Genomic DNA, 10,996 nt, shown 5'->3' with positions numbered 1-10,996 from the left:
CCTGGATAACATGGTGATGTCCCTTCCTGGATAACATGGTGATGTCCCTTCCTGGATAACATGGTGATGTCCCTTCCTGGATAACATGGTGATGTCACAACCCGACTCCCAGAGCTGTGCGGGCTGTGGCTTTTGGAGAGGATGATGGCAGGGGACGCTCAGTGTCCCTCCAGTGCTCTGTGTCCCTAAGTGTCCCTCTGCCATCATCCTCTCCAGCAGCCACAGCCCGCACAGCTCTGGGAGTCGGTTCGTGACATCACCATTTTATCCAGGAAGTGAAGCCTTGATGCAGTAGTAAGTGCAGGGGGAAGTACAATACTTTATTAAAAAATGTTGCCGGACTTCTCCTTTAAGCATAGACTAACTACTAGTAAGAGGGCAGGCAAAAATCATATCAAATGAATAGCTTACATGTAAACGTGGGTAAAATCATACAAAAGGAACTCCATACTAAATAACTATACACATTAAAATGTGAGCCTATAAATATTTTCTTTTTATTTGAAGTGTAATTTTTTTGTAGTTACTGTTAAGAGAATGACAAACACTTCTTAAGAATGAGACGGAAGAAAAAAAAATCATAAATACTGAAAAGAAATGACCTTATTACCATATGTACAATTCTGTAAGTTCTCCGTATAGTTAATGTGGCTGGCAATCAGTCATTCCGGTGACGTTTACACTTGCTCACTCTCATAGTCCCAAGCAGACTGAGCATCAAGTGTGTCAGCTGCTCAAACATCTAAAGTACGGCAAAAAATTTAAAAAAAAAGTCAGCTTTGCTTTTGTGATGGCAGGGTAGCGTGCCACACATGAAATATTCATACACTTTCAAAATCTCTGTTAAACTGCTCTGTTCCCTCCTGTGAAGCGGGCTGTGTTATGCCAAGGTCCTTCTGTCCCTTCTTGTCTTTGCTTTGAAGTTCCTGCAAGACAAGGATAAGATTCCGGATTTCTTCCCGCTTTGTCTTCATTCTTTGTTGTGGAAACCAATCCGTCAAGTTCATAGGCAGATCAAAACTCTGAATGGGGTTCTGAAATGGATTGAAATGCGTTAGTATAAAAAAAAAATGACTCTTTGCAATGGTCAGTGACTATGGATGTAAGAAGCGTGAGAGGTTATGAGAAATGTATACCCGCTATCTATATTTGCAGTGCAAATGATCGGTAAATATGGGTGCCGTGCATCAGTATACTGAGCAATCTGATTTATCGCTATCTCTAAGAGCTGCCTCTGATCCGGGGGAAGCTAGGCCTTTGTACTATAGTATATAGCAGGGATGGGGAACCTTGGCTCTCCAGCTGTTGAAAAACTTCAACTCCCATCATGTCTGGACAGCCTTTGGCTGTCCAGACATGATGGGAGTTGTAGTTTTGCAACAGTTGGAGAGCCAAGGTTCCCCATCCCTGCTATATAGGTTTACATACCATGACACAGCATGTTAGATAAACACACACATAATGGAAACACTGTCAATAGGTGGGCGGAGGCCTCATAGGCTCCCTTTGTGACTTTGTAGCATCCTTAGGATTGACCTCTGTCATTTTTTTGGCTAGCTCTTTTAACCCCTTCAAGACAGAGCCCTTTGATGCACAAAAGTCCAGGTCAGATTCATGCAATGTTCCTCCCCGCATTCTTCGAGCCATAGCGCTTTTATTTTTCTACCTACAGGGCTGGTTGGGGTGTCATTTTTTGCGCCATGATCTCTTGTTTTTATTAATATCATATTGGTGTAACAAAAATTTTGATAGCTTTTTATATTTTTTTTTTTCTAATATATAAAATTTATTAAAATCAGCAATCCTGGTGTGTTTTTTTTATTCGCTTAAGCTGTTCACCGTGCGGGAACGATAATGTTATATTTTAATAGATTGGACAATTCCGCAAGCTACAATATGTAATATCTCTACTTATTTATTCATATTTTTATAATGGGCTAGGGGGTCTTTTAAACCTTTATTGGAAGGGGGGGGTTATAAGCGTTTTTAATACTTGAAAAAAAAAACTTTTTTTATTTTTACACTTTTTATTACTGTAAAACATGCAATCAATACACGGCGATCTATGTAGAGCCTGCCTGAGAGCAGACTCTATATGTGGATCGCTGATCCAAGAGGACAGAGGTAAGAAGCTTACCCCCGCCTGTCGGCACACGCGATCGGACCATGCTGCGGGGGTCTTGATCACTGAGTTCCTTAAACACTGTGATCGCTATAGATTGTGGCATTTAAGGGGTTAATAAGACACAGCTGCGGGATCACAGCTGCCTCTTATTACCTCCGGCCCCCGACACACTGATGTGAGCGGGATCGCTCACACTGCAGCAGTCCCGGACACATCAGAAGCCCAGTCAATGCAGGAACGTATATTTACATGTTACTGACGGGAAGGGGTTAAGTATGCTATATAAATGGTAATTCCCTATTCTAATCTTTTCTTTTAGTACTGAAGGCATTTCTGATAGTAAACCAACAAAGTAAGGGATCCATCAGCAGTCAGGTGATGTGTATTTTGGAGAGTTTTTTCAGCCTCTTTTGAGGGGGGTTGGGGTTTTCAGTCTTGGCGGCTTGATGAGCGGAGAGCTCATCAAACGAAGCGCTTCGCTTTGTTTAGATGAGCGACTAGCTCATCTCTTTTGTATATTTTTCCATATAATGAGCCATGAGGGCTTAAAGGGGTAGTCCACCCCAAAAAATTTTCTTTCAAATCAACTGGTGCCATAAAGTGCCAGAGATTTGTAATTCACTTCTATTAAAAAATCTTAAGTCTTCCAGTACTTATCAGCTGCTGTGTGTCCAGCAGGAAGTGGTGTTTTCTTTCCAGTCTGACGCAGTGCTGTCTGCTGCCACCTCTGTCCATGTCAGGAACTGTCCAGAGCAGTAGCAAATCCCCATAGAAAACCTCTCCTGCTCTCTAGACTGGAAATAATACAACTTCCTGTTGGGCATACAGCAGCTGATAAGTACTGGAAGGCTTGAGATTTTTTAATAGAAGTAAATTACAAATCTCTGGCACTTCATGGCAGCAGTTGATTTGAAAAAAAATTTTTTTTGGTGGACTACCCCTTTAAGTTTTGTGGGATGAATGGACCTTTTTAATAACATCCTTTATTTTATCATAAAGCATACAGCAAAACTGAAAACAAAAAAAATTGGGATGCCAGATCACAAGCAGCGTGGTAAGCATGGACTATATATGTATCTGTACTGTCAGTTTCCAAGGCTGCACAAATGATACAGTGATCATTCGTGTAGCCCAGGCGCTCAATTTCTTGTGTCGTGTTAAAGGCACAGCAAACGAGAGTGCTCTCGCTGAACGGAACTCATTTGCAGCCCTTGCGGCTGAGCAATCAGTTAGTCTAAAAGGAACCTTACACAGTATGATAAATCACACCTGAACTTTCACTTTTCAAAAGCAGAGTACAAAATGAATGGTTGCTATGAGCTTTTATACAGTTTTTGAGCATCCCCCCACCCGACTATCATGCCTGACTCCCCCATACACATACATGCTCGGACAAGTGTACAGGTGTTTGGCATCACACATCTAATGTGCATGGCCAGCTTAAGAAAGCAAACTGCACATTTGACAAGTAAATAATCCCACATCTAAAGCAACATATATGCATAAACAGAACAATTTCTTATCCTGATAGATGCTAGATCATAAGGAGGCAACAAAACAATTACAAAGGTGGCAGCGTTGTCCTAAAAAGGAGACACTATAATTCCTTGTTTCAATCACAGGAATTTCCAGATTTTATTCCTGCTTAGACTCCACCTAGTGTTGTTGTTCCAAATTGCATTGCAATTCTGTCAGGAAAAAAATTATGAATTATCAAAGGGGGCTTAAAAGGAATTAAAGGAGAAGTCCTACGAACACTAAAACTGTCAGGAAGCCGGGGGGGGGACGGGTGAGGCGAGAAAATAATAAACAAGTAAACTCACTCCTCCTCATGCCTCGTAGTGCTTCTCCGGGGTCCTGTTCACAGTAGCCGGAGTCCTGCACCTCTGCTAGCTGCAATGACACATCCCTGGCTGAGTGACTGCCCGCTCAGCCAATCACTGACTGGGGCAATTGCTCAGCCGAGCTGTGATGTTGCTTCTGGAAGAGCCTGGGTGTGTGCCGTATTCCAGTTTCCAGCAAAAGATGGCAGCCGACTGCTGTGGACGGGACCCGGAAGAGATGCAACAGAGGCACAGGGACGGGTGAGTTCACTAGGTCATTATTTTTTCTCACCCCCCTTACTGAGGATTTTAGTATTCGTGAGACTTCCTCTTTAAAGGGAATCTGTCAGCTGTTATTTACTTCCTAAACTGCTGACACTGTTAGGTGAAGACACATGGTACCTTTCATATATCCTTCTGTGCTTCCAGGATGTAGAGAAATGCTTGTATTCCCTGCTACAAGGAGTCAAATAGGCTTTCCTAAGCTCCTGAATAGCTGCACGCTGGAATGGCTCCTCTCTCCTCCTCCCGGCTTGATTGACACCTGAAATCCCAAGCAGGTTTAGGTATGGGAGGCGGGAGTAAGGAGGTGTTACAGCTTCCTGCACTTCAGGAGCTCAGGATCGCTTCTTTGACTCTTCATTCTATAGAAAAAAGGATATCTACATTCTGAAAGCACAGACAGACATATGAAAGGTACCATGTGGACTCCTTGACCTAACAGCTATCTAACAGTGTCAGAAGTTAATAACGTGAATTGCAGCTGACAGATTCCCTTTAACTGTATAAAAGGAATTATTCACACACAAAGTAGCTCACCTCAAAAAAGCTCTCCACGTACTGTAGTACAAACACTCCGCAATCACTGAAGTTGTTCTGCTGAGGCACTCTGGGGTTGGAACCTTTCATGAACTCTTTGGAAAAGCTTCTCTTGCTTCCTTTTTTAACTTCCCATTCTACTTCCAAGTATCTGAAAAATAAGTTTAAGTTAAATAGCTGTCAGCATACATAGGACAGTGAACCATGGTATAGTAGCAGAGTAAAAACTAACAAAACACTAAGGTTCTGTGCGTCACTCTTTTAGCCTGTCGGGTGAATGGTGCTTTATGGATGCATTTAAAGGGGTTATCCAGCGCTACAAAAACCTGGCCACTTGTCCCCCTCTCGTCTCCAGTTCAGGTGTGGTTTGTGATTAAGCTCCATTTGAAACCCCACCCAATCTGGAGACAAGAGAGGGGAAAATGGCCAGGTTTTTGTAGCACTGGATAACCACTTTAACATATATGCTGGAAGCCTTTCCCAGGGTATATGCCAAATATAAGGGCCTTATTACATGAAGAGATTATCGTGTGAAAAATAGTTATATTGTTTGAATTTAGGCGATAATCTTTCCGTGGAAGCAGCCAACGATCAAACATTTAACTAAAATTTGTTTGTAAGTTGTTCTCATCCTTTGAGCGGACCATAAAATCACTGTTAATAGTTAGCAAATCTTTCAGTGTATGTACGTGTTTATATACTAAAGAATACGAACGTTTGTGATTGTGATCGTAACTAACCACAATCGTTCCATGTTGAGTTATCGTTATGTTGAATGATTTCAGGTCATTCCCATGAGCACCGTTGGCAATAGTTTATCGTTAATTGGTAGCAACGAAATATTGCTTAATCTAATAGGACCCAAAGTCTCAATCTCAATGTGCACAGAGCCTACCTGAAACAAAACATTTCACTGCATTGAGTGCTTTAACCGGCAGCGTTATTGCTTGTCTGGTCTCCCTGAGATTAGCAATCTGTTTCTCTTATGGCTCTACTAGGCATTGCCCCCACCTAGCTAGAATCCTGCTCCACACTGATGAGGGGCAACATCCCGAAACAGCTGTATGTGGATGGATACCTGGCCTTTGTTTTTCCCTTGTCATTACATTGACTTATAGGACCACTTAATATGGTGGTTTTGGGGGTTTCCCTACAGGAGCCACCCCTTGGCTGGGTCCTTCCCGGAGGGATATCTGGCTAGTCCTGTGTTTCCAGACTCTTAAATGAGGCTCCACAGGCTCTTCTTTTGCATATTCATGAAACAAAACAGGACTTACTCTCGTAATGTTTTCACCACAGTGGAACGAGAAGGACCTCTAAGAGAATCCATGAGCAGTATACACGGTCTGGAGGGTAAAAAAAAATAAATCATTCAATAGAAATTAGTGAAGCTCTACCAGTATCTAAGAACTCTTTTCCATAAGAGATACATACAGGGACTGTCCACTGATTTTAAAACAAGGACGAGATCGGCCCTGCCTTGCACGTTACGTCAAGTGTATTATGTGTATGAGGTCTACACATGCACGGTCCTATAGATATTTGGACATCAATGTGTTAATGCTCTATGGTTCATAAACTGGTTCCACCAACCATGTAAATATTCTCATATAAACTGTCTATTTGGAGCAGTCACTGCAAAAGCCCTGTATACATGGTGAATAACAGTGACTGAATGGAGAATTAGCGGACACACTTAACTATACTGATAGACACTCATTGTTGTTGGCAACCATGGCAGATCCTTAACCCTTTATTAGTTCCCTGATCTCCTATATCCTTTTTTTTGTCAGGCGCATCTTGCACTATTTTTTATTAAGCATATTTTTCTATGGCCATCAACCATACGTGGCCAGTTACCCATGTTGACTACCATATACATTTTCCCTAGGATTGTGCCATGCTCGATAATTATCAACTCTTATGGCATATATATATATATATATATATATATATATATATATTGACCCCTAACTTATCCAGTTAAAATATAGAGTTTGGGATATACTCGCCGTATAAGACTACCCCTCTTCCAACACACACCACATAAAAATGAATTAAAAGACATCAGACAGCAGCGAGATCAGAGAGGCAGAGAAGGAGGTACGGGTATACCAGTAGGATACAAGGGCGGTGTAAGAGGTGCGCCACTCTACCGTATCTCTTTTTTCCATTCCCCGGACGCCTGCAGCTTGCTCTCCCCTTCATCTGATCACCGCACACGGCAGGGATGTGGCCGTTTTTTAGCTCCTCCCACAGCAACCGCATATTCCCCAGTCCGGATTCAAAGTTTTTCAGCAACCATCCTATAAGACGACAGCCGCCGTATAAGACGACCCCTGACTTTTGAGTGGATTTTCCTGGGCTAAAAAGTAGTCTTATACGCAGGAAAATACAGTATATATCCTGTATGTCCTGTAAGGTTTTTCCCTCCTCCTCTTTCCGCATATATCCTTGTCCCCTTCGCCTTATTTTTGTCGTTTCATGTTTTATTCCTCGTTTTTACAAGTTTCAATAAAACCTTAATGAGAGACGAATAGTGACTGCTCCGGACAGACTGTATAACTGAGACTGGCCCTGCCTGCTAACCACTAGCAAAGTTTACTGCAATATTTCTTCTATTGAGTTTTGCAGACGTGTTACCGCCCCTTCTTGTTAGTAATCATAGGCAGCGACACAAGGGTGGTAAATAATATAGCTGTTGCCATGATGAGAAGGTGGAGGACTCCCAAAGGACAATGTGACAATACTTTGGGGACTGGCTGCAGGAGACTGTCAACAGTGGGGAAAAACACAAACACACAATAGCAGTGACAATTTGCAAAATTAAAATAAATTACATAGGATGCACAGCAGTGGTCAGATGGAGGAGACACCAGCAGAACATTTCAACGGGTCCTTTGCTTCAAACAAACAACATTTTCCTAAAAGGCAGATGGCGGAAGTTGTGGTGGTGAACATCAATAGACACAGTAGTAGAATGTGCTGTCCTGATCTTTCGGATTCACCATCTGAGTAAGCATCCACTGTATAAATTAGAGTGATACTGTCAGCCCCCCTTAGGCTGGGTTCACACTACATTTTTGCAATCCGTTTTTTTTTTTAATCCTTTTTTTTTTTTTTTTTTGCAAAAAATGAATAAAAAACTGATGAAAAAAACGGATGCAACTGTGTGCATCCGTTTTGATCTATTTTTCCATTTACTTCCATTATAAAAAAAAAAAGGGAACCTTTTTTTTTTTTTAGTGTACACAAAACGTGGTCGACATCATTTTTGTGTCCGTAAAAAAAACGATCTGTTTTGATCCGTTTTGGTTTTTTTTTATAATGGAAGCCAATGGAAAAACAGATGCACACAATTGCATCCATTTTTTCATCAGTTTTTCATGCGTTTTCAATCGCGGCTGAGCATCTGATGGCGCGGCAGAGGGTGGCTGGCACTCGGGACGATCGGAGAGCTTCGGCCGGCCGTCCGAAGATGACGTTGTGGCGGACGGGTGCAACACGAATCAGGTATAATGCACCACACTTCCAGGTACACGTGCGGGGGTGGAGGGAAACAGGGAAGGGGGCGATTCACAGACATAACATACATTACAAAGTTGTATAACTTTGTAATGTGTGTTATTCTGTGAATAATTTCTTAGCGCAGCACTACCCCTTTAAAGCGTAACTGTCATTTCAGGGCCATTTTTCTGAAAACATTAAATATCAACAGTACAAGCGATTTTAAGAAACTCTGTAATAGGTTTTATGTACTAAAAGAGTTTCCTTCTGTAGTGTAAAAGCAATCTCCCAGCCTCCCCCCTCACATCAGATGAAGCAGGATTTCTGTCTCCATTATGTGGCTATGGAGAGGGGAGGGGCTGTTAGGAGTGACTGAGCACGGAGCAGTCCTGCACAGCACAACACCCTGCAATCTTCTCTCAGTAAGTTCATAGATAAGCACTGACCTTTCTGACACCTGAATTTAGCGTTTTAGGTGCCCAGAGAGTCTCCAAACAGCTGACCTTCATGTCACCTCTTCCTGCTCCCTCATCTCCCTCAGCCCCTCCCCCCTTCATAGGCTTACAATGGAGAGAGCGGAACCCGTCTTCACTGGCTTCTCTGTAATGAAGACGTGTTTGCCTGATAATGCACAGATAAGAAGTCAGGGGGGGGGGAGGCTGGGAAATTGCTTCTTGAGTACAGAAGGAGGCTTTTTTGGCTGATGAAACCTATTACAGAGTTTCTTAAAATCGCTTATACTACTGATTTCTGCAATAAAAAAAAACATGACAGTTACACTTTAAGTTTGCCTGTTGTTTTGTAGCTCAGTTCCATTGAAGCGAACGGAGCTCAACTTCAAAACAACATCTGAACTGGAGACAAGAGTCATGATATTTCGGTAAGAAATCAGCCAGCCTGACTATTTTATTTTGCTGGCATCTAGTATATCACTGCGGCTTATAATGCTCTGTAGTGCATAGCCTTTTTGTCTTCCTTGCTCTCAGAATGGCTGGAATACGCACACCCTTACGTGCCATCATTTCTCCAGTTATATTAAAGCAGTAAGTCTTCATGCAGAATGTATTATTTATGAGCCCTGCAAAACAACGGTAAATCTCTGCCTTTACTATCAAAGTAACAAACACAAGTGTGGGGACAGCTGGATTCCCACAGATGTAAATGTACAATGGCTTTTTAATATGCTGGATGGATAACAAGATTAGGTGTTCTCTGAACCACAGGGGCCAGAGACACATTTGTGTTAGAGGAGTGAAAAATGTTGGTTACATAAGATGCCGGTGTATTTTCTCTCCTAATATTGTTATTGCAGTCTACATTTCAGTTCAACTACACAAAAGGGAATAAATGTTTGCTAACAAGCAAAGAACAAATGTCTATACTATCTGCTGCCCATTTTATAACATAACGTAAGAAAAAAAGTGAAAATGTCACTAAGCCTACTGTCCTCTTTGGCCAAACAACCTGGTCCAAGAGAAGCAATAGAAAAGTTTTTGCATTATAAGAACATGTGTCACCACAGAGGTGATACTGACAACATGAACGTACAAGACGTTACATGAAGTCCTACTTGATATACAGATTTTGGTCCATAGATAGATCACCTAAGTGACTGGAGAATAGAGAACAATTTTTGTGGACAATATCAAGCCTGTCTGTACCAGGACTGTGGAGTCTGAGCTGGTTTTGGCTGGAGTTTGAACTTACGTAAGTAGTTGAAAAAAGTTTATCATCAATATATTTTATGTTCTATCAATTGTATGCCTATCGATCGATCTTTTATTTATTTATTTTTTTTAATTAGCAGAGAGCGAGACATCACATTGAGAAAATGAGGCAGGCAGGATTTCGAACAGAGTCTGTGGCGCGTTGAGCACCTGCTTTGCTCAATGTAAATGGATCCTTAGAAGGAAATTCCAAGTAATTGGTTCGCTTTAAAGCTACATACCGTATTTCCCATTGTGTAATTCGACCCCTGATTTTTAAGAAGATTGTCAGGGGTTTGCAGTTAGGCAGGGGTTAACTGCAGCTAAATTAAAAAAAAAAGTAAACTCAGCAACTAATCGGAGAAGCTCGGCTGCCAGGAGACCTTTGGGAGAATGACAGAGGCTTCGGGAACTTCCGGAGCCTCTGTCATTCTCCCTGAAAATCTCTCAGCAGCCAAGCGTCTGAGTTTCTCCGATGAGACGCTCGGCTGCTCGGGAGAGCTTCAGGGATCCCCGGCGGAGGCAGTGTACGTCACAGTGCCAGCGCCGGAAACGGGACAGGAGACGCGCCAATGCCGGGAACGTGCCCCAGGTTAGTTAACTGCTTGGTTTTTTTCATAGTGGTCGCCCCATACGGTGGGGATGCCGCTATTTTTTAGCCCCCCCACCATATGGGGCAACCATACCCAGCATATAAGACAACCCCAGACTTCTAAGAAGATTTTTTAGGGTTAAAAAGTCGTCTTATACGCCGGAAAACACTGTAAAAATTTTTCAGCCAGCACGCATGCTTCTTTACTATATTAAATGAATGTTACGCATATATTTTCTTAGAAGCTGCTATTCATTGAGAATAACTGCTGTACAGTCTTTATAACACCTACTGTTTGCAGAGTAATGGTTTCAGATGCCATTTTCCAGCTTCTGAAGTGAAATTGTCATCAGCAAGGCCGCCATCGTCACTGCTTTCATCCTACAGAAACAAGTCCATAAAAACACATTAAATAGCGATTAGC

The 10,996-nt window shown here is 42.1% G+C and overlaps 1 protein-coding gene across 5 annotated transcripts in view; it reads right to left on the bottom strand.

Moving 5' to 3' along the window:
* Window positions 1-473: 473 nt before the first annotated feature.
* Window positions 474-10,996, bottom strand: part of SENP6 (SUMO specific peptidase 6) — a 68,304-nt gene continuing 57,781 nt past the window's right edge. For all 5 annotated transcript variants that reach the window (XM_069974654.1, XM_069974657.1, XM_069974660.1 and 2 more), the window contains 4 exons: window positions 10,865-10,953; window positions 6,045-6,113; window positions 4,768-4,918; window positions 474-1,034 (listed from right to left, as the gene is read on the bottom strand). In XM_069974654.1, coding sequence (XP_069830755.1) covers window positions 822-1,034; window positions 4,768-4,918; window positions 6,045-6,113; window positions 10,865-10,953 — 522 coding nt within the window. In that variant the 3' untranslated portion in view covers window positions 474-821. The remainder of the gene's footprint in view (window positions 1,035-4,767; window positions 4,919-6,044; window positions 6,114-10,864; window positions 10,954-10,996) is intronic.

Source organism: Dendropsophus ebraccatus, chromosome 6 (assembly GCF_027789765.1).
Source record: "Dendropsophus ebraccatus isolate aDenEbr1 chromosome 6, aDenEbr1.pat, whole genome shotgun sequence".
In the NCBI taxonomy this organism is placed as follows: Eukaryota; Metazoa; Chordata; class Amphibia; order Anura; family Hylidae; genus Dendropsophus; species Dendropsophus ebraccatus.
Note: the sequence above shows the minus strand (reverse complement) of the source record. Positions and strands in the feature narration are given on the sequence as shown.